A 23431-nucleotide genomic window follows, 5' to 3' on the forward strand; every position below is an offset into this window, starting at 1 on the left:
TGTCAACATTGTCAATTGAGATAAATCTTATAAACAATACACCCTCTGGTCATTATTATAAATAAAAATATATATTTTAGATTCATTCAATTAATGAAGTATATAGTCTTTATTATAGACCACACATCACATACATCATTTAATGAATAAATCTAAAATGTTGATTTTCGTTTATAACAGTGATTGGAGGGTGTATATATTTTGAAACCAATTCACCAATATCCTTCGAGGAATGTTAGCAACACACGTTTCTCATGTGAATTTGGTGGGATCCATGTGTGTTTTTTTGAAGAATGGTGAAAAATGTGTGTTAAAGTGTATGTTGCTAACATTTCTCATATCCTTAAACCAGTTCATCAATCGAGAAGTGTTTATTGTGAGAGATGAGATGAACATTTGACATTCATCGGGTTAATATCACCTGGTATGATAAACTAATCATTAAACAATGCACCCACACCCTATCTCTTCATAGTCTCCTTCAAAAAATAATTTTACATAAACAAATTATCTACTAATTTTTTTTTTTTTAAATTTTACACTACCAAAAAAAAACCTAAACAAATTATCAATCTCAATCCAAAAAATTTAGTAGAAAAGTTTGACTCTCACAATCTTTCAAAAAATAAAGTTTGACTCTTACAACCAGGGACGGACCCAATATAGGGTCATATGTATGGTTTTAGCCACACTTCCAATTCCCTCATTTTTTAAATTATAAATAAACACACTTACACATGTGGCACAATACAATTACAATTAATAATGAGTGATCAATGACTAAATAACCGTCTTGTAACTTATAGAGAGAAATGTTCTTTTAACAATGATGCTATTTTAACTTATTTTCAACAAATAGATATAAAACAATTTTTATTGTAATTGTATTGTATCAAACAATGTTATTTCTTATTTTTAATATACTTTACATTATTTATTATTCGAAATATTAACCACATGTACATCAAATATCTAGATCCGTCTTTACTCACAACATAACAAGATCATGTTTACGGTAGAAGGTACCTACAAGAAATTAAAAGGAATCCCTAAAAAAAACAAAGAAATTAAAAGGAAAAAAATTCCTTACATACCTAAAATCTTTTCATATCATCAAAAAAGCAAATAATATTTAAAACCTTCCCTTCTAATAAAGTTATATATTGCTGTCAATGAATTGGATTCATGTCATATTTTTACTATTGTTTTGACAAATATGGCACACTTTCTTTGTTGAGGTAGATAGGAGATACATACATTGTAATCGTAAACCGTAATTGTAATCAACTTTATAGTACTCGTAGTAAAGTGAGTAAAACGACAGAAATTCCATGTAACCTGACAAAACAACATAGTAAGCAAAACAATGTGTCCTAGATTTGTCCTTGTTTAGTACAGATGCATTATAGAGAAAAAACCACCTGTCCTTTCCAACCGAAAATTAAGGAAAAAACAGAAAAGACTTGTCGTCAACGGACAAATAAAGACACAATTTAATAATCAAGATCTCATTCTCTCTATACATACATGCTTTTGATCGAGAAAAAAAATCATATATTTCCTGAAAAAACAAATATCATATCATATACTACTTCTATAAATACACATAATATGTTTTTTTAGGGGAATCATACACACAATGTTTTATTAATATCAGAATTTGGTTAAAAGTTTTAGACACATCATGTTATCACATTATTTAATGAGGTTTAAGTTGCGTGTCTTTAACATGATAAATGAGCAAAAAAAAAAATATTTGACTTTTTTTTTCAAATAGCCAATGACTTACGCATTTAATTGTGAAGAAGTAAAGTGTCCGGATTCGAACCCCAACCTTAAATATATTATACATTGTCCTTAATATCTGAGCTTAGCTTACGCGGACATTTTCTCCTTTATTTTACTCATCCAAATCCAAAACTTTTTATACACTAGGGATTTATATATATAAATTAAACTATTTCTAAAATGAAATATTTGTTGTTTGACTAAAGTATTATAATCAGAATTTGGAGCAAGGTAAATGTCTGGTTTGTTTGTGTTTTGCTTGTTATAGGCTTCTCTTCAAGGTGCCATTGTTTGAGGCTTTGAGCTATATTTGAAACGGTCTCTCTCTCTCTCTCTCTTACTCTGTTTTGCGCCACATTTTAGGGAAAACACCCGTTTCTTTCTGTGATCCTTATCGCTATTTTTTTTCATATTTGGGTTTATTTGCAAGTTGGTTTTGTTTTGTTTTTGTTTTTGTTTTTTGTTTTTGTGTGATTTTCACCTTCAAAATCTATCCTTTACCATTTCCAGTTTCATCATCATCATCATTCATATGAATATGAATGATAAAATGAACAAAATGTGTTGTTATGATCTCAAACTTTGATGATGTTGATGACAGCAACTTCTTCAATAGCTCATTTTGTCTCTTGTATCAAAAACCACAACTTTTGATTCTTACAAAAAGCTAAAAAGGTATCCAAATCCCACCCTTCACGCACCAATCCTTTTCTTTTTTCAATGGCCTTAAAATAAGTCAATTTTTCGTCTCTATTATGTAGCCTTGCGTGATTCTTAATCTGATTTTTGTTTTTGCCATCTTTTATTTGATGCTTTTGATGACAGTTTTATAGTTGTTAGCACCTTTCAATGTTTGTGCTTTGCCAGATACTCTTTTTTTTTTTTTTTTTTCTGATTAAAAAAAATGAATTTTCTATCTCATTTGTATTGGTGTTGGAATAATTTGAATTGGGATTTTTTATTATTATTCTGGTGAGAATTTTTCATAGTCAACAAAACAAATTGGTTGGTGAGGAGAAAATTCTGTGAAATTTGAATCATGTGAAGTCAATTGTTTAGGAAGGATATTTCAAAGAACATACTTTTGGGGTGCTCTGATCAATTTTTTATATATGCATGTGTATTTTAATCTCTTTATTTTTTTAAAAATAATAATTTTGCTGTTGATTTATTGATTTGTTTATTTATTTTTTATTTTTTTTTTGTGAAAAAGATCTGATTTTGAAGCTGCCATTGGTGAAGATGGATTTTGAAGGTGAAGGTGTTAGGACACCAAAGGTGGAATTGGAAGAAGGAGCAAAAAGTGTGATGAATTCAAAGATGAAGGGTGCTGGAAACCAAAGCAGTAAAGATATGATTTTCAGAGCTGATAGAATTGATCTCAAGAATTTGGATGCTCAATTGGAAAAGCACTTAAGCAGGGTTTGGTCAAGAAACACCAATGAGACAAAAAGGCCTAGAGAAGAATGGGAGGTTGAGTTGGCCAAATTGGATTTAAGGTATGTTGTTGCTCATGGTGCTTATGGTACTGTCTATAGAGGCACATATGATACTCAAGATGTTGCAGGTATTTCTTTGTACTATTTATATGAATTATATATTTTTTTTCGTTTTAAATTCAATATGTGATTCAATGTTTTCAAATACTGAAATGTTACGTGTTCTTGATTTAAGAATTGATTGGTTTACTCAGCTTGTGAGTCTGGCAGGAAATAGATTTCATGCGGTCATGAATTGACGCAGTCAAAAATCTCGGTCATTGATTGAAAATCGTGCGACTTGTATTTCAAGTTATGTTTTAAAAGCATATTTATTAGGGTTTAAATATAAGCTGTCCGGTTTTCATGCAATGGCTGTTATTGACTGGCTGCCTGAATGCAAGATTCCCCCCGACCACAGGGAATCAATGTTCGAGTTTGGAGCTTAATTTTCGCCGCAATAGATTGGATCTGTTATAATAAGATTATTAATTGAATGTTTGCATGAGTTTGTGATGTTGCAACTTAGAGAACATAACCCCCAAAATAGTGTTTGAAGTAACTAAAGATTTGTCGCGCGGCTGTCTTATGATTTGAGTTTGAACCGTTCTGACAATTTTTTATTGTCGTTATCTATTGGCCGAATTACACATCTGCATTTACATCAAACCACATTTTTTTAACAAAGTTGATTTTAAAGGTTGCAAAAGGTTTTGATAAACACATAATTGTTTGGATAGAAACCGTGATGAGAAAAACCGATTTTGGATGGATAGAGCATGTGTTTGGGAAGCTTCTTTTTCATGATGCTGCAATGTTGGTGAAACCATCATATCGCGGTTCCAAACACAGGGAGAATCGACTTTGATAGAATCGAGAAATTTTTGCTTTAGCATCAATACTATTTAAACAAAATTGATTCTTCCAAACTCACTTTTAAAATATCTTTACACAACACATTTAAATTTCTTTAACCTCGATTAGGTTAAAATCAATTCTTTTAACATCATTTCATTCCAAATCATTACTATTAAAGTCTAAAACAAACGAACCCTAGAGCTGCTTGCAAATATCCTATCAGCTAATGAAACTCGAGCTTATATTCACTTTATGTCAAACTGTACTTTTAGGAATAATCAAAACTAATTTGTGAGGAAAAGAAAAACTAGCTATTAAAGTCTAAAACAAACGAACCCTAGAGCTGCTTGCAAATATCCTACCAGCTAATGAAACTCGAGCTTATATTCACTTTATGTCAAACTGTACTTTTAGGAATAATCAAAACTAATTTGTGAGGAAAAGAAAAACTAGTAATGTGAGGAATATAGCAGTATGCTGCCAACTCTATTATCCTTTTGGGTCGGTAAGAGCATTGCAGAATAAGGAGATATTTTCTCTGACATTTGTATTGTCATCTTGAATTTTACAGTGAAAGTGTTGGATTGGGGTGAGGATGGTGCTGCCACCGCTGCAGAAACTGCCGCTTTACGTGCATCTTTTAGGCAGGAGGTTGCCGTCTGGCACAAACTCGACCATCCAAATGTCACTAAAGTAATTACTCACTCTTTCAAATCTCGTTTATTGAAATTAATGACTGCTACTGGATACAATTTTGTATTGGTGAATCATGAATAACTTTGTATATTAGTGATTGTTTTGTATTTAATTTTGCAACAGTTTGTTGGAGCTTCAATGGGAACTTCAAATCTCAAGATTCCTACAAAAAACTCTTCAACCAACAATCAAGAGAGCCTTCCTTCTAGGGCATGTTGCGTCATTGTCGAGTTTCTTCCTGGTGGAACACTGAAGCAATACTTGATAAGAAATAGGCGGAAGAAACTTGCGTATAGGATTGTGGTTCAGCTCGCTTTGGACCTCTCCAGAGGGTAAGTTTCCGTTTTTACTATCCCTACAGTCTAGAAACTGCAAATCTTATACTGATACAATGAAGGCTAATTCGGCCTCCCTTATATGCAGTCTTAGCTATCTACATTCGGAGAAGATTGTTCACCGTGATGTTAAGACGGAGAATATGTTGCTAGATGGTAACCGGAATCTAAAGATAGCTGATTTTGGAGTTGCTCGGGTTGAAGCTTTGAATCCATGTGACATGACTGGTGAAACTGGAACCCTTGGATACATGGCTCCTGAGGTATTAATGCTGCTTTGATAAATATTATATGATACGCGACTTTCTGTTTCCATGAGATTGCCTGTGTTTGGACAAGCGCTTATAGCATATAAGCTTATCAGATAAGTGCTTATGTATGTATATGTTATTTCCATAACAAAAGATAAAATAAAGTCAAACTGTTTTCATATAAGCTATCATGAAGAGACTATGGAAAACAGCTTGTGGACATGTCATAAGTTATTTGCATAATCTCTCCTAAGCAGTCTCACAATTGCTTATTGTAATTTTTTTGTGATTTCAATTTTTAAGTATACATATGCAAGTTGTATCTTACGAATTAATCGCATGGTTTGTTAGACAGGCACTTGAAATATTAATCCATGCATTACACAATGTGTAGGTTTTGGATGGTAAACCTTACAACAGGACATGTGATGTATACAGCTTTGGCATTTGCTTGTGGGAAATTTATTGCTGTGATATGCCTTATCCAGATCTAAGCTTTGCTGATGTGTCTTCCGCTGTCGTTCGTCAGGTATGATTACGTTTTCGGTGTCATTTGTGGAACATTCGAGTTCAGCCGTAACATATTTGTCTATTTTAATGTTACACGTGACATATGGATTTCATATTGATTGTGTTCTTGTGCAGAATTTACGACCAGAAATTCCAAGGTGTTGTCCAAGTGCATTGGCGAACATCATGCGGAAATGCTGGGATGCGAATCCGATCAAACGTCCGGAAATGAAGGATGTGGTGATAATGCTAGAAGCACTGGATACAAGCAAAGGTGGTGGAATGATTCCTGAAGATCAAAGTTCAGGTTGCTTTTGTTTTGCACCTCAAAGAGGTCCTTAATTTTCCAGAATCCTTGATCATTGTGTTCAAGAGATGAGGTGAAGTACAGAAGACTGGAAATCGGTATTTTATGGTTTTGCCAGTTTTTACAGTTTAACCGTTACCATTCTTTCCTGCGGAGGAGAGAATGGTTGTAAACAGAAAGGAAGATTAATTGGTTTTATTATTGACATTATTGGTTTTTTCCCTTTTCTTTCTTAACAAAGGCTGAAGTAGCTAATTTATTGCATTTTAGATGTTGTATGTAGTACTGAATATCTGGGTGCATTTATGCATGAAAAAGGGTTAAAATCTCTTACAAAAATCTCCCCAATCACTGGTTCTTGGCTATATAGAGTAATGTTTTCATGCAGTTTTTTTTCTCAAGTTTACTCAATTTTGTATCGAATGTCGTTATTTATTTGAAGAGCCAGGCCGACCCAATAATTTTCAATAGTTGGTGAGTCGTAAAGAAAATTTTAACGAGACATTTTTGTTTGCATATGAAGTCTTGTTTGTTTATAAAAACTACTAACAACTAATACTTTGTTGGTGGGGCCTAAAGTTAGGGTTTTGGTAGTCTTACCCTTAGGCCGATCTAGAACTATATTTGATACTCTTCCGATACTTTATATGAAGATTTTTTTAAAAGTATTTGGTCCTATTTATAAGAATTTTAAGTAATAACTACACCTTAACATTTTTGACATTTTCTTATAAAAATATGAATAATTTTTTTTTTTTTGTTGGAAATCTTTATAATAAAGACCAGAGGAGTAAGTTGTGATTTTGTGAGGGACTAGGTGGTTTCTGATTGAGACAATAGATGATGGAAAATTTAACATTTTATAATTTAGAGGTAAAATTAATAGCCTGAAACTCGTTGTCTATTTTACATGCACTTAATAGTGTATTTTAACATGTTTTTAGAAACTTTTTCTTATTAAATGACAAAAACATAAAGACGGATTCAATTGAGAAACTTTTGACAAAGATATGGATCAATTTAAAATATTAATGGAGTTAAAGACTAATTTGAGAGTGACTTACAGAGATAGAGAACAATTTAATAGTTTACTCTTTTGCAAATCTTTAGGGTATTTTTGTTGGGGAAGGGTTTGGTTCACAGGGATATGAATCATCTCCTTCACTTTAAAGTACATGTAAAGGGAGAGAGCTAGATGGAATTTTAACGATGGAAGGAGAGAATCTCCTTCGCTTTACATGTAAAGGGAGAGAGCTAGAAGGAATTTTAATGATGGGAGGAAAGGAAGGAAAAGGGGGGATTTTAATAGATGAGAAGTGTAAAATTACATTTTTACTATTTCATATTAAATAAAATGGTATTAAGTCTCTAGAACAAAAAAAAATGGTATTAAGTCTAAGAGCCGTGTTATGAGAACACATATTCTTGACATCATATCTAACATCAGATCAAATACATGATGGTCTCGTGAGTACATTATTCCTGAGGTTTGAAAAACAAGTGTAAAAAAAACATATACATCAACCTACAAAATAGTGTAGTTTGTTGAAATATGTGTAACAAAAATATTTTGACCAAAGTACTTTTGTGTAATCAAAGTATTTTTGTAAGCCTAAATATGTAACAAGCATTCTATAGATTCTAAATTCTTCACTTATGGAAGAGAGATAAAATTAACTTGGAGATATTTTCTTCCATTCTCTTAAGCTCTCATCCCTCCAAATAATTGAATTAAAAAGTAGTCAAATTTAAAATATTTTCCTCCTCTTCTCCATTCCCTCTAACCACACACTTTTAGGGGAAATACTTTTTTAGAGATGTATGTTTCACGCCACTTCAATTCACGCATAATTGATTTAGGACAATATCATTTCATCATATTTTAGAGACTATTAAGATTTAGAACACTCCCTCAAAAAAAAAAAAAATTTAGAACACCTTTTTTTTATAGATGTATGTTTCACGCCACTTCAATTCACGCATAATTGATTTAGGACAATATCATTTCATCCTATTTTAGAGACTATTAAGATTTAGAACACTCCCTCAAAAAAAAAAAGATTTAGAACACCTTTAGCATAAAAAAAAAAAAATACTTCAGCAAAAAAACAAATCAAGATTAGAAGATACTTGAATAGTCATCTCACGTTTACTATATCGTGCATATAAAAATAGTGGAGGAAGCTTATATATTGAGACCTAATTGTCACCCACACGTATTTTACATCTATATATAGGTCGTTTCTAACTTGCCACACATTTGATAAATACATTTCACTCGAATGAAATAGAGTTAAGGACACATATATTTTACAGCAAAAGATTGATAATTACCAAGAGGAGACATGCAAACAAGAACATAAACAACATGTCTATTATGGACACTGACACACTGATTTGGTACGAGATATGTTACTCTTGATTATATTGACACACTGATTATGGACACTAACACACTGATTTATTGCTGTTAATTTTTGCATATATCCATTTTATCATTTGTTGTCATCTCCAAAATTGAGGAGACCAAGAAATTTTGACTTTTCAATGGGTATCTCGATTAACTCTTTTAGATTAACTACAAGACTAATATCCGTTAAGGTGTTTAGATCGAAGTTTAAAGCTTTTTATTTATATCTCAAATGAAAAAATATATTCAACAACAACGATTAAACTTTATCCCACTAGGTAACAACAACAAAAAAATCTTATCCCACTATATGAGGTTGACTGCATGAATCAAGTTATATCATAATATTATATTATAAACTATATTTTAGTTCAATTCATTAATCTCCAAGTCTTTTTTAACAGTTTCTCCAACTTATTAAAAGATAAAAGATTGAAAACCCAATTTGATCTCTCACAATTTTCTCGCACCCTAATTCATTTCTTGACAAAAAAATAAACGCAACTTAGTACCTAACATCAACATTTTCATATCATGAGCAAATTAATCGCTAACTCATCATATGAAATGACTAATTTGTCAGCAATATGAACATGTTATACATTATTTTAGATTTATGTTTTGGTCGGGAACTGATTTAAACTTTGAGAAGATTGTGAGACTAAATTAAATCATCATTTAAGATAAGATAACAAAAATTCTATATTTTGAAAAACTAAATGCATATCTATTTGTTATTGAAGCAAAGATAATGAAAACATTAACAAACAACTGAACACCATACTTATAGAAATGGTTTCAAATTTCAGACAGACATATATGTTTTTCTTCAATTTGAAAAGATACTAGATATGATTGTGTTGTCTCACCCACCAAATCCAATACCAATGGCTACTACTACAACCCTTCATCAATCTTCATCTCTTCTCTCACTTCCCACAACAACACAAAAGCCCAAAAACTCATCACTTCAAACCTGTAAAACCCTCATTGAGCTCAAACAATTACACTGTAACATGTTAAAGAAAGGTGTTTTTAACATCAACAAGCTCATTGCTGCTTGCGTCCAAATGGGTACCCATGAAAGCTTAAACTATGCTCTCAATGCTTTCAAGGAAGATGAAGGAACCAAGTGTTCACTTTATACTTGTAATACTCTGATTAGAGGGTATGCTGCATCTGGGTTATGTAAAGAAGCAATTTTTATTTATCTTCATATGATAATAGTGATGGGTATTGTTCCTGATAAGTTCACTTTCCCATTTTTGCTTAGTGCATGTTCGAAGATCATGGCATTTTGTGAGGGTGTTCAGGTTCATGGGATGGTTGTTAAGATGGGTTTGGTGAAAGATTTGTTTGTTGCTAACTCTTTGATACATTTTTATGCGGAATGTGGGAAGGTTGATTTGGGACGAAAGGTGTTTGATGAAATGCTTGAGAGAAATGTTGTGTCGTGGACTAGTTTGATTAATGGGTATAGTGGGGTGGATATGGCTAAAGAGGCCGTGTGTTTGTTCTTTGAGATGGTTGAGGCAGGTGTTGAACCGAATCCTGTGACTATGGTTTGTGCTATATCTGCTTGTGCTAAGTTGAAGGATCTTGAATTGGGTAAAAAAGTATGCAATTTGATGACGAAGTTGGGGGTGAAATCTAATACGCTCGTGGTGAATGCACTGCTCGATATGTACATGAAATGCGGAGACATGTGCGCTGTAAGAGAAATTTTTGATGAATTTAGTGATAAGAATTTGGTTATGTACAATACTATCATGACGAATTATGTGCAACGTGGGCTGGCTGGTGAAGTGCTACTTGTTTTGGATGAAATGCTGCAGAAAGGACAGCGGCCAGATAAGGTGACTATGTTATCTACTATTGCAGCCTGTGCACAGTTAGGTGATCTTCCTGTTGGGAAGTCATCTCATGCTTATGTGTTCAGGAACGGACTAGAGAGTTGGGACAACATTTCTAATGCCATCATTGACATGTATATGAAATGTGGCAAAAGAGAAGCTGCTTGCAAAGTTTTTGACAGTATGTCAAACAAGACGGTGGTGACATGGAATTCGCTAATTGCAGGTTTGGTTAGAGACGGTGACTTGGAATTAGCTTTGAGAATCTTTGGTGAGATGCCAGAGAGTAATCTTGTATCTTGGAACACAATGATTGGTGCCATGGTTCAAGCAAGCATGTTTGAGGAAGCAATTGATTTGTTCAGGGAGATGCAAAACCAAGGGATTAAAGGAGATAAAGTGACAATGGTGGGTATTGCTTCTGCCTGTGGATATTTAGGAGCTCTTGATCTTGCTAAGTGGATCTATACTTACATCGAGAAAAATGACATTCACATTGACATGCAACTTGGCACGGCTTTGGTCGACATGTTTTCTAGATGTGGCGATCCTCTAAATGCTATGCGTGTTTTTGAAAATATGGAAAAATACGACGTGTCTGCCTGGACTGCAGCCATCAGAGTTAAGGCAGTGGAGGGAAATGCAAAAGGAGCGATTGAGCTTTTTAATGAGATGCTCAAACAAGATGTTAAAGCAGACGATTTTGTTTTTGTGGCACTATTGACAGCATGTAGTCATGCTGGATATGTGGACCAAGGGAGACAACTTTTTTGGTCAATGGAAAGAATCCACGGAGTAAGTCCTCAGATCGTCCACTATGGATGCATGGTTGATTTGCTTGGTCGAGCTGGGTTGTTGGAAGAAGCTTTTGATCTCATGAAAAGCATGCCAATGGAACCTAATGATGTTATATGGGGATCTTTTCTAGCAGCTTGTCGAAAACACAAAAATGTCAAATTTGCAAATTATGCAGATGAAAAGATAACTCAATTGGTCCCAGAAAAAGTTGGGATTCATGTGCTGCTATCCAATATCTATGCATCGGCTGGAAAATGGAATGATGTAGCAAGAGTGAGGCTGCAAATGAAAGAGAAAGGGTTCCAGAAAGTGGCTGGATCAAGCTCAATAGAAGTTCACGGACTGATTCGCGAGTTCACCTCTGGTGACGAATCACCCACTGAGAACAACCAAATTGGATTAATGCTACAGGAAATAAACTGTAGGCTAAGCCAGGTGGGGTATGTTCCTGATACAACCAATGTCTTCGTTGATGTTGATGAGCAGGAGAAAGAGCATTTGCTCAGCAGACATAGTGAAAAACTAGCCATGGCTTATGGATTAATCAATACCGGTAAAGGAATACCTATACGGGTAGTAAAAAATCTAAGAATGTGCTCTGATTGTCACTCATTTGCAAAATTAGTGTCAAAACTATACGGTAGGGAAATAACTGTTAGGGATAATAACAGGTATCATTTCTTCAAGGAAGGATTCTGTTCTTGTAGAGATTTTTGGTAGTATAGAATTACATATATGAAATTTTAACCTGGTTTACAAATAAACTCCACTCCTGTCAATTTAAGTTAAAAATGAACTGATCATATATAGTTTCTTAATTGATTTGCCTAATCCCATCCATAAGGTAGATGGAATGACCGAGCCTCGACTAGTCAGGATTGGGATCTGCTCCATGTAATTTTGATACATTGCTGCCCGTCTGATGAGCACATCTGCATATAAGTATGAGCCTGCATCACTTTCAAATGTGATTGGTCTGACAGTGGAAAAGTGTAACAATGTGCCTTAAAACAGAACTATTATTTTCATGTTGATTTCCCTGAAATCCTAAATCAGTAACATTGTTTCCCTCAACTAACTGACTTCTTTCTACTACACTTACACTTGTGAATGCAATGATTTCTCCATGCCCTCTTCAATTTGAGGCTGACTGTATGGTTAAGTAAAATAATCGACAAACACTTAATTAAAACAATCAACCAAACAATTAAGCAAAATTATAAACAATGATGTGAAAATGTCAAACGGAAAAGTAACAAGACCAATAATATTTTTCTAATTAAGCAGCAAATTCAGAGAAGAACATTAATAAAACAACCAGAAGCTGGAATTGTAAATTATACTCTTAATTAAACTATATTAAAACATATTAATAATTAATTAAAATCTTTTTTAAGGAATGGTCCTCCTAAGCGATCGTGCCACAAACACTCTTCATCAACATTGCATTTTTTCAAAAATTTCTCAATCTCAGGTGGAGGGTTCAAATTCCACTTTAGTGCACGTTCATAGCGTTCTAGTCTAGTCATACCAAAACATGGTCCATACTTTGTATCCATGTCAAATTGCCGCAACATCATCTCTTCCCTATTGTATTCAGGACCATCTGACAATAATTAAATAAATAATACTAATCAAATTTTATAAGGTCAACTAATAATCGTTGTAGTATAATCTTAGTTGACAAGCAAATAATATATCATTATTTGTGCAATAACAGCTAGTACTAGAGATTACATTTGTTACCTTGGGATTTAGTGGTGACACGAGATTTCTTATTTGATTTGGATGGCTTATTCAAAGTCTTCTTTTTCACTTTGAAGAAGTTCTTCATCTTTCTCCTTTTGATTCCCCTCAACCTATTTCTCTCAAAAAAAGTTCTTCATCTTTCTCCTTTTTCCCCTCAACCTATTTCTCTCAAAAAAATTGTTTGGTCTTTTCAAATATATACACACCTATCTTTTCTCGCAAGTTAGGTTTGGATAGATTTAAAAATAAAAAATAAAAGTCGCAAGTTAGTATTGGCAAAAAAATCCACTTCTTGTTAATCACAAACAAAGAGATACATAACAATGTTTAGTTCAATTTTAACACCAAAAAAAGTTTTCTTAAAAAAACACAAAAAAAAAGTTTAGTTCAATAAAAAAAACAGCAATTTTTAGTTATTGTTTGCGCTACAAATCACCACATAGATTCTCGCCATATTTATTATTTATTTTCCCTCAAAAAAATATATTTTTTATTTATTTAATTTTGAAACTTAACAACTATCAAAAATATATACAATCTTACTTCATTCTAATTATTTGACACGTCAAGATCTTTCGCGTCTTTTATTTCAACCCCCTTGTTATTTTTCTCTTTAAAAGTTGTCGATTAAATCAAATTAAAGTAAATTCAGCCAATTAAAACAAACCTACTTCCAAGAAAAACAAATTTTCTTATAATAACTCACTTTCCAAACAAATATAACTATAATATTCATTTTCCAAACAAATTTTCCCACGATAACTCTTTTTTTCTGCTAAATATACAGAGTAAAAAACATTCTCCAATAAAAATTAATACTCTTTCTATTCATTAATTATGCAACTTAATTACCAGCAAAAACACAATTATGTATTATTTGATTTTTTTTACTCTATTGTGTCTTTTTGTAACAAAAAAAAAAAAAAATTTTAGATGGGAGAGAAAGTAAAAAATTGTGGTAATTTTGTAACAAAAAAAAACTTTTTTAAGGGAAAAAAAATTCTCTTTTATATAGTTGTATCTAAACAAACTAAATTATTTAAAAAACAATGATTTTTATTACGATAAACAAACACAAAATAGATTCTGGTTTTTTATAAAATCACTAAAAAAATATTCAAATTATTAAATGTCAAAATCACTTATATTTCAATCCGTAACAAAAAGACCATATGAGAATGTTTGTTATAACTTTCTTAAGAAACAAAATCACTTTTTAATTTTTATACCTCATAAAAAATTAGTTATTAAAAAAAACTTTAAAGAGTGTTGCAACCATTTGTTAGAATTAAAAAAATAAGCATAATATTGTATCTGTTTGTTATAATTTTTTTAAAATATATTTCTTGCAGAGGGAAGAGAAAATATGTATCAAAAGATGAAGATAATTTTGTAGCAATAAATCACTTTTATATAGTTGTACCCAAAAAAAAGTAAATTATTTTTTTAAAGAAGTGGTTTTTATTTCGATAAACAACCACAAAATTGATTCTTCTTTTTTTTAAAATCTCTTAAAATGTGTGTTAGTAATCATGTTTGATGTCATAAACACCTTTGAACCTACCACCTCAATGTTAAAATCTCTTTTGATGTCATAAGCATTTTTTTAACAAAGTTGGTTGAAAAAAATGGATAACCGTGTAAATATCACATAACTCAAAAGACCAATTTATAACAAAGAAAAACTTAAATGACTAATTTGTAACAAAAATTGTAATAAAATCCTTGGATGAAGTCTCATAAGTCCTAGCTCAACTGGCAAATATGCCGAAATTGTTAGGTCGGACGTCATGACCGGGGTTTGAACCCCGGCACCTTGACATGTGTGTGTGTGAGTTTATGATGGCTTTGCCATTTCGTCTATCTACAAAAACAAAAACAAAAACAAAAACAAAAAAAAAAAAAAATCCTTGGATGAATGTTCCATGTTCTCTAGTTAATCCTCCACAACCATTGGCGTTCTTGTGTAATCCATCAATTTAAATTTATAAGTACACCTTCACTTGGAGGTTCCCATTTCACATGCAGATTTTCTTCCAAATATCCTGAAGGTGCAACCAATAGCAATCATTTGCACTTGACTTGATAGATAAGGAAGTCAATTGATTGAAAAGTAGATCATTCTGATCCCTTCCATAATGCATGAATAATGATTCTAAAAAAAACTCTCAATTCCAAGGTGTATTTTCGAAGAATTTCACTCAAATTATTAGCAAGAGTTTGAGATGTATTTCTAGAAAAGAAAACTTTATTTATGGAGGTTCACCTTCTGGCTAGAATGATAGCAAAAATCATTAAGTGGGAGATTGATACTACATGAAATAAACTACAGGCTAAGCCAGGTGAGGCATGTTCCTGACACAAGCAATGTCTTACTTGATATTGATGAGCAGGAGAAAGAGCATTTAGTCAGCAGACATAGTGAAAACCTAGCCATGGCTTATGAATTAATCAAAACAGTATCAGCATTTACTAAAACCCTGTTTGTTTAAATCATGTTAAAAAAAAATTTTCAACAAAATTCACAACATGCTGTAATTTGATGTAGGTCATACAAAATTTTCAATCCAGGATTGTAACCAAGACTCGAATATCATTAGCAGTGTCTTGGGGACAAATACTGAGATGCAGCCATGTATTTAAAAGGAAAATAGTCTAAAACAAAAAATGAGGCTTCATGATGTGGCCTGTAATGTTGGGAAAATGGAATCAACAAAACCATTATGCATTGGGTCCTTCTTCCAGAGATTAGCAAGATGAAAATGCGATGACACTTGGCGATGGACTTGTTCCATGAGCCAGATAGTGGCTTCAGCTTTGCATGGATGAATTATGTCATCTAAGCGCCTATACTCATCCTCGCTGCCAATTCTCATTTGATCCCATTGCTTAAGGATAATATTTGTGAGGTAATGAAGAGGCTGTCCATATAGCTTCTTAATTGATTGTCCTAATCCCATCCATGAGGTAAATGGAATGACTGAGCCTCGACTACTCGGGATTGGGATCTGCTCCATGTAATCCTGGTACATTGCTGCCCGTCTGATGAGTACATCTGCATATAAGCATGAGTCCGCATGACTTTCAAAAGTAATTGGTCTGACAGTACAAAAGTGCAACAATGTGCCATAAAACAGAACTATAGACTCGTTTGAATACATAAAACTGTGAAGTGATTTTCATTCTGTAACTTTGATATACTTAAATGCCAATATATGATATATCCTTAAAGGGCATATCATCTAGGGATGGCAAAAGTTAAAAGACTACTCAGACCAGGACCCATACTTGCACGGGAAGTAGCAATAATGCATATATACACACAACCAGACCCATTACACACATTTGTCAACTATGGCATCCTATAATGCATTGATCAATTTATGTGACAACTAGTTCAACATAATTGCTATTATATAAAGAGCGATTTTTTTGGGTCAAAAACACATAAAACTCAATCAAAAATTAATTCAAGATAATCTAATTACTCATTATAAAACATTACAAATTTAACCATGTAACTTCTTTAAAAATCAATTCAAATACTTATTATAGAACATAACCATATTGTGTATGTATAGAAACGGTTGGGTACTATAGTATCCATACCATTACTTGCATTTGTATACATAACCACCATGTTTTATAGATAATTATCTATTATCTATGTCCGGACCCATACATATTTGATTCGTAAAATCTTCATCCATTGGGGGTAATTTTCATGGGTACTAAGAGGGTTCAAGTCCCAATGCCATGCACTACCACATGATTTATTATTAGCATCAGAAAATGACTCAAGTGTTAATTCAGCAAAAATGTCTAAATATAAAAAGGACAAAATTGAAGGGCATGGATATTTTTTTATAATGCGAGAGAATTCAAGGGAAATATATTACAAATAGAAGATGCAAAATGGAATACCTGAGGAGTTGATATCTATAGAGGGTATTGAGATTGGACTCTGAGTTGTTGGAAGATTGGGAATGGAACTTGCGAGAAGGCCATTGCTGGTGAAGTATGGCAAAGAAGAGTTCAGTGCTGGTGGAAATGACATCTTCATTGCAATAGAAGAACACTCTTTTCTTCCTGCTCAACAGAAACATGCATAATTATAAAAAAATAAAAAAAAATAAAACCTACAAGGGTAAAACTGAACACAAAAAGCATAGATTCAGAAACAGTACAGTTTGTGTTTTTTCAAATAAAATGAAATTGATGGAGAAAACAAGAATTTAGAGCTCAGCTCCACTGAATCAATGTCCACAGTCCACACTAAAAAAAACCTCACTCACAGTCAGAGGAATCCATGCCTTCAACTTAACCATTTCGATGGCTGTTCTACTATTCTTCTAACTTCAAACACATCATTGGCCACTATGTATATACATATAAAATGCGGAATTTCATAGAATACTTATAAAATTAAGAAAATAATTGTTTTGTAATATTATCTTTGTTTATAAATAAATTATTTGCACAGGACACGCTAATTTCTAGGCATATTTTAAAACTATTTATGTAGATGATACAGTATTTATTTAAAATTAAATCTTAATTAAGTTGGTTGGGCATGACACTTCAAAAAGAAAAATTTCAGTTAGAGCAAACATTTTATTACAGTTAAACTCTATACAATAGGCCTTTGACAATAAAGTCTCACACCACATGTTAGATTAGTTGGGAGTAATACCAAGAAAATAACCTTAGTTTGATTGGTTTCTCCTCGATTTCAAAACACAATTGCATTTGAGATTTTCATCATAAGAGCACCAGCAGGCAAAATCAAAGAGGATTTCTTGAAATAAATGTGAGTGACGGAAGTAATAATGATAGCAAGCACTAAAGGATAATCTTTCAAAAAGGACACAAGGCAAGAAAATGAATTTGAAGTATTGTTTGGGGAAGTGTTGAAGATGAATCTTTCCAAAATAACACTTCAACAGGGAGATTTTGGATCAGAAGTATTTTTTTTCTGTATTGGTTTTCAAATGCTGCCAAATATCGACTACATAATATTGACATGGCAAGATAGGATCTCCAATATCAATATATCCTCAACGAGTTACAAGCTGATAAGCATGTAATACCGGCCATTTGGAAATATACTGTATTAAGCACTCCAATGAGTTTGCATATAAAAATGTTGTTACCTTAATAAATAATGAACTCGTATGCAAATTAATAAATACACAATTAGAACCTAACCAATCTTTTTACCTTTAACTTCCTCAAGATGAGTGATAGAACGAATTTCTGATTCCCCCGGGGATAAATGATGGTTTTCTCCGATAGTATGTCCGCCTGATACCAAAGATCGTCCAAATAATCTTACAGTAGATATGTTACGATTGATAAATGAAGTTTCTTGCTCCTTAGAATAATATGACAGAGGTGTGGACATTGAATGTGTACTTGTCTCAACATACATGGCTGGTCCAGATAAATGATTCCCTGTGGCATGGGAATCATTGAATGAAAATAGCAAGAAATATAACCAAATGGAAGAACTTCAGTGGTTATAACTCAGATTAATAGTAATATTTAACAATACCATCATTAGCGTGACGAGGCATCTTTTCACCTTCAGTAGAGATCTTGGATCTGCTAGGACGTTTTTGATTTAAAATCAATCTTCTTTTTGAACGCGCTTCTAGTGAACGTTTTTTCAAATATTGTTGTTCATCCATGGCTGTGCACACACAAAAAAAATCAATAAGAAAGCTTGAAATGAGCAAAACCTAATACAATAAAACAGATTAATATTAAACACATGCATGCATATAAGCAATAAATTGTCTAAAGCTGTTCCTATTTACCATATTTAAATGCCTGGACTAATGTTCAATCATTTCATAGTGAACTAATACTCATTCATTTAACAAATTAACCTTATCAAGTTTGACTAAAATGTTGCACAGAAAGAGTAATTGCACAAATTTCATAGTTTGACTAATTTGTGCAATGTGTTTAGAGAGAAACTATGAAATCTATTCAGATTTTCTCTTCTTTTGATTTTTCTGAATAATGCAACAAGCAACAATCTATTTATAGATTGTTCTATGTAGAGCTAAGAGTCTAACTAACTAACAACTGTCAGTTAGTTAGTTACAACCAGTTATGAGTCAGTTACAACTTACAAGGGAATGTATTAGATGTGGCAAAGACTACGTAAGCTCTTGTGAGCTTGAGTTTGACTATTCCTTTAATAACCCTTGACATCTAACGTGAAAATAATTAAAAGAATAAAATCCGTAATATCTATAGCAGCTTCCGTTAAGATTATAGTCGGTGATATAACGGGGCCTGCATTTTGTATTGGGATTTTAAAATTGCTAATTTTGATTGAAATGGTTTCATGTTTCTGCAAGACAAGATTTTGATTGTGCATGCGTACATTGTAGAGTAAAAATATTAAAAGTATATGGTTTATGTTAAATATCAGTTCCTTTTGTACTTTCAGTTTCAGGTTTCAATATCATGTACATGTGCTGCATGTTAACCGTTTTGACACTTATTTTGAGGAACACCTAACTGAAGTCAAAGGTGATGTGAAATAGCTATGGAACACTGAGAATGATACTCAGAAAACTCTAAACAGCAATTTGAAATGCTAAAACAATACACTAGTGATTTAAATGCGGACAGTTGATTTAGATACATGGGGAAAATTTTTAAAACAATCAAGTGAGTCATATGAAGAATGTCTACCTTTAGTTTTATGTCTCTCCTAAAAATCTGATAAATGTTTTGCTCAACAATATTTTAGCCCAAATCAATGTATAGTTTCATAAATTTTAATACATTAAATTAAATTACCTTCTAAAGCATAGCAGCCGACCTCCAAAACTATATCGCGGAATAACATATTCATAAATACTCATCAAAATTCGTTGCTACTAATATTTTAAACATAATAAAGCAAATAAGTTCTAGCCGCCAAGGCTCAAAATAACACATCTCTGTGACCATTCTTCCCCTCCCCTGATTGCTGAGACTCTTCTCCCCTGTTTTCTACAACTATGCGCCAACAGTCCACTCTATTATGGCCTTATCTCACTGATATGATCATTGAGGATGATATACTAATTTGGAGGGATTTGCTAATTTGGCCGGGGCTGATGAGCCAACAACAGTCACTGGGGGCCAAACAAGAATTCAGAACCAAGTTTCCCCTATAGACACACAAAACGTAGAGGAACAAAAAGAGGATACACAATAGAATGCACGTGATAATAATGAGAAAGTGCTTGAACGTGATGATGGGGAAGATCTTGAGCGTGATGATGATTATAGTGATGCCATTTGAGGAATCACCTGTGTATTTAATTAAATGCTTAGATGTGTCATTTGAACCTTGGAGGCTAGAACTTATTTGCTATTTTTCTTTAGATTATGTTTGAAATATTAGTAGCAATGAACTTTGATGATTATTTATGAATGTGTTCTGTTTTGTGCATTCTGCTATTTTTTTATAGTATTGCTTCCCTAGACTTCAATGTACCGGCCATAGCGTTTTGGGGGTCGACCGCTACGCTATCTGCTAAAAACACTAAGATGGCAATTTCAAAATGAAATATCCTGAATTCTAGTTAAATAATTACTAATCAGCACAGAAAATGCTAAATACAACCTATGCATACGAAACAAACAAACAACAACAAGTTTTATTACACTAAATGGGGTCGGCTACATGGATCAAATTAACCATAATGTTATCGGAGGCCGCTATAGATATTACAAACTTTTGTTCTTTTAATTATTCTTAATAGTTTCACTTATAGTTTTTCTAGGTCTTCATCTGTCTATGCGCACGAAAACTCAATAAAACAAGGGGGGATCAAGTTAATTGTGAAATGTAGCTTACTTGATGGTGGCACCAATGAAATGCTTGATTGCTTCACCAGCTACAACCCTGTTGACCAAAGTCAAGTGCATGGAAATGGATATTTCAATATCAATTTAAATAAATAAATTAAAAGTAATGACTAAAATGGAACCAACCAAACAGAGAGAATCGGGGGAAAAAAGAGAAAAAATACAACTTTGGACAGAAATTGAACCTCATAGAAGGAAAACCAAATGGTCTGAGCAGTGTAACCCTAAACCTTCGATAGAATCTTGTTTCTGCACTGCGGCGAAAGAAGAAATTATTACCGAGTGAAGTTAATTAATGGACTATTAATGGACCAATTAGTTTGCATGGTGGTAATGTACTCGGCCGAGTTAGACTTTGCAAGGCCCAAATTTGGTGTGTACAAAAAGTTTAAGGCCGAAGTCTCAACTATTAACTCGATTTTGGGCCTGAGTATGACATTTTTAAATATAAATATGTTTCGTTTTGTTGTTCAACTCTGCCATATGGCAGTCACCCATTGAATGTTGACGTGTCAATCCAGTGCCACATGACACCAAATAAGAAATGACATGAAATTTGGATGAGAACATGGCACCCGGGAGCACAAAAATTACAAGGTCATAATATAAAAAAAAAAAAAAAAGTAAATTATAAAGACAAAAACCAAAAAGTGATCTTATTACACAGACCAAAAATATAAATTACCCTTAAGTAAATAATCTAACATACCATGAAATAAATTCATGAATTAGTAAATCAATGAAACTAAGTTCTATCTTGAGATATAACATGACAATTTAGAGAATTTAACTTTATATGACATCATATTTTAATTCTATTTTACAACAACCAAGTGGTTTGACTCAAGTGCTTAATGAGCTTCATCTAAGATCGAATCGTTCGGGAGAACCTAAGCTTGATTCCTGAGTGGAATGATTCTTAGCTAGACTTTACTCAACTTCTAGCCAAACACCGAGTTACCAGGGTCCCCTACTCCTCGAACCAGCGGGTTAACACAAAAAAAAAAAAAATCATTTTATAACTATATATGTGGGATTCTTAACACACCTCTCTAAAAACAGGGGAAACAGTTTGCATTCCAGTCAACTCTGAAATGTAGCTTACTTGATGGTGGCGCCAACGAAATTCTTGATTGCTTCACCAGTTACGAACCTGTTGACAAAATTGGAGTGCATGGAAATGGAGATTTCATACGAAATTAATTGAAAGTAAATTACTAAAATGGAAATAATAAAACAGAGAGAAGAGAAAGAATAGAACCATGAAGAGGATTGAACCTCAGTAGAAGGAAAACCAAATGGTCTGAAATGTGTAACCCTAAACCTCTGCATCGAAAGAAGAAATTATTGGCTAATGAAGTTTAATTAATGGACCATTAATGGACCAATTAAGACATAGCTATTAGCTTGCATGGTGGTAAACGTACTTAGACCTTTGGAAGGCTCGAGTATGATATATGTCCAAAAAGTTCAAAGCCGAAGTCTCCTCTCATCTATTGCTTCCTTTTTGGAATCTGAAAAAGAATATCTGGGAATACTTGTTAACATGACAAATGATCATTGTAAATATCAAGAATTTTATTTTTAATCCTTACAAAAAATATCGCATTTTTAAATTTTTTTAACATTTTCTTTTAGCATTTTTAAGGACCAAAAACACTAACAAAAAAGTTTTGCGAAGGATTAAATTGTTAATAACTTTTTTACAAGGACTAAAAATGTTAACAGAAAAATTTAAAGGATTAAAGAGTGATTTTTTTTGGTAGGAATTAAAAACAAAATTATGAATATTTATATGAATCGTTTACTTAATTCACCCTTTTTAAATATATATGTTTCGTTTTGTTAATCGTCTACATGATAGTTAGTCATCGAATGCTGACATGTCAATCCAGTGTCACATAATACAAAAAATGACATGATATACCATGTTAGCGTGTCACAACATCTAACTTAAATGAGAACATCACATAATGACTACAACAATGAGAGTTTTAAAATACAAAGACATTATTTATTTTTTAAAAAAATTACAAAAGATTAAAACCGAAAAGTGATCTTATTAAGAGATAAAAAATATAAGTTACCCTTAAGTAAATAATGTAAATATCTTTGATAGACTAATGAGTTTTTTTGGTAACTAATAAATCAATGAAATTAATTTTTATTTTGAGTTTTTTTTTCTTGCTCAAAAAACTTTTTTTACATCATATTTCAATTCTATTTTATAAACCAAGTGATTAAAGTGGTTAATGAACTCCGTCTTAGTACAAACTGGCTGAAACAACCCGAGTTCAATTCTTGAGTGGGATAATTCTCGACTAGACTAGACTATTGTTCATTTTTTGATCACTTATATACATTTTTCTTAATCATTATAAAATGGTTAAATATGTCGTTCGTTATAGTGCAGAGGGAATGGTATATAAATCTTAGAAAACCTTTTACAAAATAGGTTTGTAAGTTGAAAATTATCCTCACTTAAACTTATGTTCAAGTCATATATCATGGAGCTCTTGA

General features: G+C 32.5%; 4 protein-coding genes across 15 annotated transcripts; 2 read left to right on the forward strand and 2 right to left on the reverse strand.

Moving 5' to 3' along the window:
- The first annotated feature begins 1971 nt into the window (after window positions 1-1971).
- LOC146918946 (serine/threonine-protein kinase 52-like) lies at window positions 1972-6562 on the forward strand. 6 transcript variants are annotated; one of them, XM_085712192.1, is made up of 7 exons: window positions 1972-2463; window positions 3002-3355; window positions 4696-4817; window positions 4944-5152; window positions 5244-5418; window positions 5801-5935; window positions 6052-6562. In XM_085712192.1, the coding sequence occupies exons 2-7, from the start codon at window positions 3031-3033 to the stop codon at window positions 6256-6258; spliced, it is 1173 nt and encodes a 390-aa protein (XP_085568318.1). In that variant the 5' UTR covers window positions 1972-2463; window positions 3002-3030; the 3' UTR covers window positions 6259-6562. The 6 variants fall into 6 exon arrangements, with proteins under 6 accessions (XP_085568318.1, XP_085568319.1, XP_085568321.1 ...); XM_085712193.1 differs by having other exon boundaries at window positions 1972-2106; XM_085712195.1 differs by having other exon boundaries at window positions 1972-2019.
- A 2721-nt stretch (window positions 6563-9283) lies between these two features.
- LOC146918947 (LOW protein: PPR containing-like protein) lies at window positions 9284-12048 on the forward strand. The gene has a single exon (XM_085712189.1). The coding sequence runs from the start codon at window positions 9485-9487 to the stop codon at window positions 12002-12004; it is 2520 nt and encodes an 839-aa protein (XP_085568315.1). The 5' UTR covers window positions 9284-9484; the 3' UTR covers window positions 12005-12048.
- A 476-nt stretch (window positions 12049-12524) lies between these two features.
- Window positions 12525-13440, reverse strand: LOC146918948 (uncharacterized). Its single transcript, XM_085712190.1, has 2 exons — window positions 13031-13440; window positions 12525-12890 (listed from the first exon to the last, which is right to left on the reverse strand). The coding sequence occupies exons 1-2, from the start codon at window positions 13116-13118 to the stop codon at window positions 12661-12663; spliced, it is 318 nt and encodes a 105-aa protein (XP_085568316.1). The 5' UTR covers window positions 13119-13440; the 3' UTR covers window positions 12525-12660.
- A 2040-nt stretch (window positions 13441-15480) lies between these two features.
- LOC146918949 (uncharacterized) lies at window positions 15481-22466 on the reverse strand. Of its 7 annotated transcripts, none has more exons than XM_085712200.1 (9): window positions 22345-22466; window positions 22173-22237; window positions 21960-22064; window positions 21097-21160; window positions 20901-20948; window positions 18588-18725; window positions 18254-18487; window positions 16958-17122; window positions 15481-16088 (listed from the first exon to the last, which is right to left on the reverse strand). In XM_085712200.1, exons 6-9 carry the CDS (start codon window positions 18721-18723, stop codon window positions 15709-15711), a joined length of 915 nt encoding a protein of 304 aa, XP_085568326.1. In that variant the 5' UTR covers window positions 18724-18725; window positions 20901-20948; window positions 21097-21160; window positions 21960-22064; window positions 22173-22237; window positions 22345-22466; the 3' UTR covers window positions 15481-15708. The 7 variants fall into 7 exon arrangements, with proteins under 7 accessions (XP_085568326.1, XP_085568327.1, XP_085568331.1 ...); XM_085712201.1 differs by having other exon boundaries at window positions 21097-21165; window positions 22339-22442; XM_085712205.1 differs by having other exon boundaries at window positions 22017-22064; window positions 22339-22425.
- Between the last annotated feature and the right edge of the window lie 965 nt (window positions 22467-23431).

Source organism: Medicago sativa, chromosome 5 (assembly GCF_051527215.1).
Source record: "Medicago sativa cultivar Bolivia chromosome 5, Bolivia_mono, whole genome shotgun sequence".
NCBI classification, from domain to species: Eukaryota; Viridiplantae; Streptophyta; class Magnoliopsida; order Fabales; family Fabaceae; genus Medicago; species Medicago sativa.

Coding starts and splice junctions, on each gene's coding strand:
- LOC146918946 (XM_085712192.1), top strand. CDS start 3,031: ATGGATTTTGAAGGTGAAGGTGTTAGGACACCAAAGGTGGAATTGGAA. Junction 3,356..4,695: donor TGATACTCAAGATGTTGCAG/GTATTTCTTTGT, acceptor TGAATTTTACAG/TGAAAGTGTTGGATTGGGGT. Junction 5,153..5,243: donor GCTTTGGACCTCTCCAGAGG/GTAAGTTTCCGT, acceptor CCTTATATGCAG/TCTTAGCTATCTACATTCGG.
- LOC146918948 (XM_085712190.1), bottom strand. CDS start 13,118: ATGAAGAACTTCTTCAAAGTGAAAAAGAAGACTTTGAATAAGCCATCC. Junction 12,891..13,030: donor TGTCACCACTAAATCCCAAG/GTAACAAATGTA, acceptor AATTATTGTCAG/ATGGTCCTGAATACAATAGG.
- LOC146918949 (XM_085712200.1), bottom strand. CDS start 18,723: ATGGATGAACAACAATATTTGAAAAAACGTTCACTAGAAGCGCGTTCA. Junction 17,123..18,253: donor TCATCTTGAGGAAGTTAAAG/GTAAAAAGATTG, acceptor TCTGTTGAGCAG/GAAGAAAAGAGTGTTCTTCT. Junction 16,089..16,957: donor TATAGATATCAACTCCTCAG/GTATTCCATTTT, acceptor GCTTATATGCAG/ATGTACTCATCAGACGGGCA.
- LOC146918947 (XM_085712189.1), top strand. CDS start 9,485: ATGATTGTGTTGTCTCACCCACCAAATCCAATACCAATGGCTACTACT.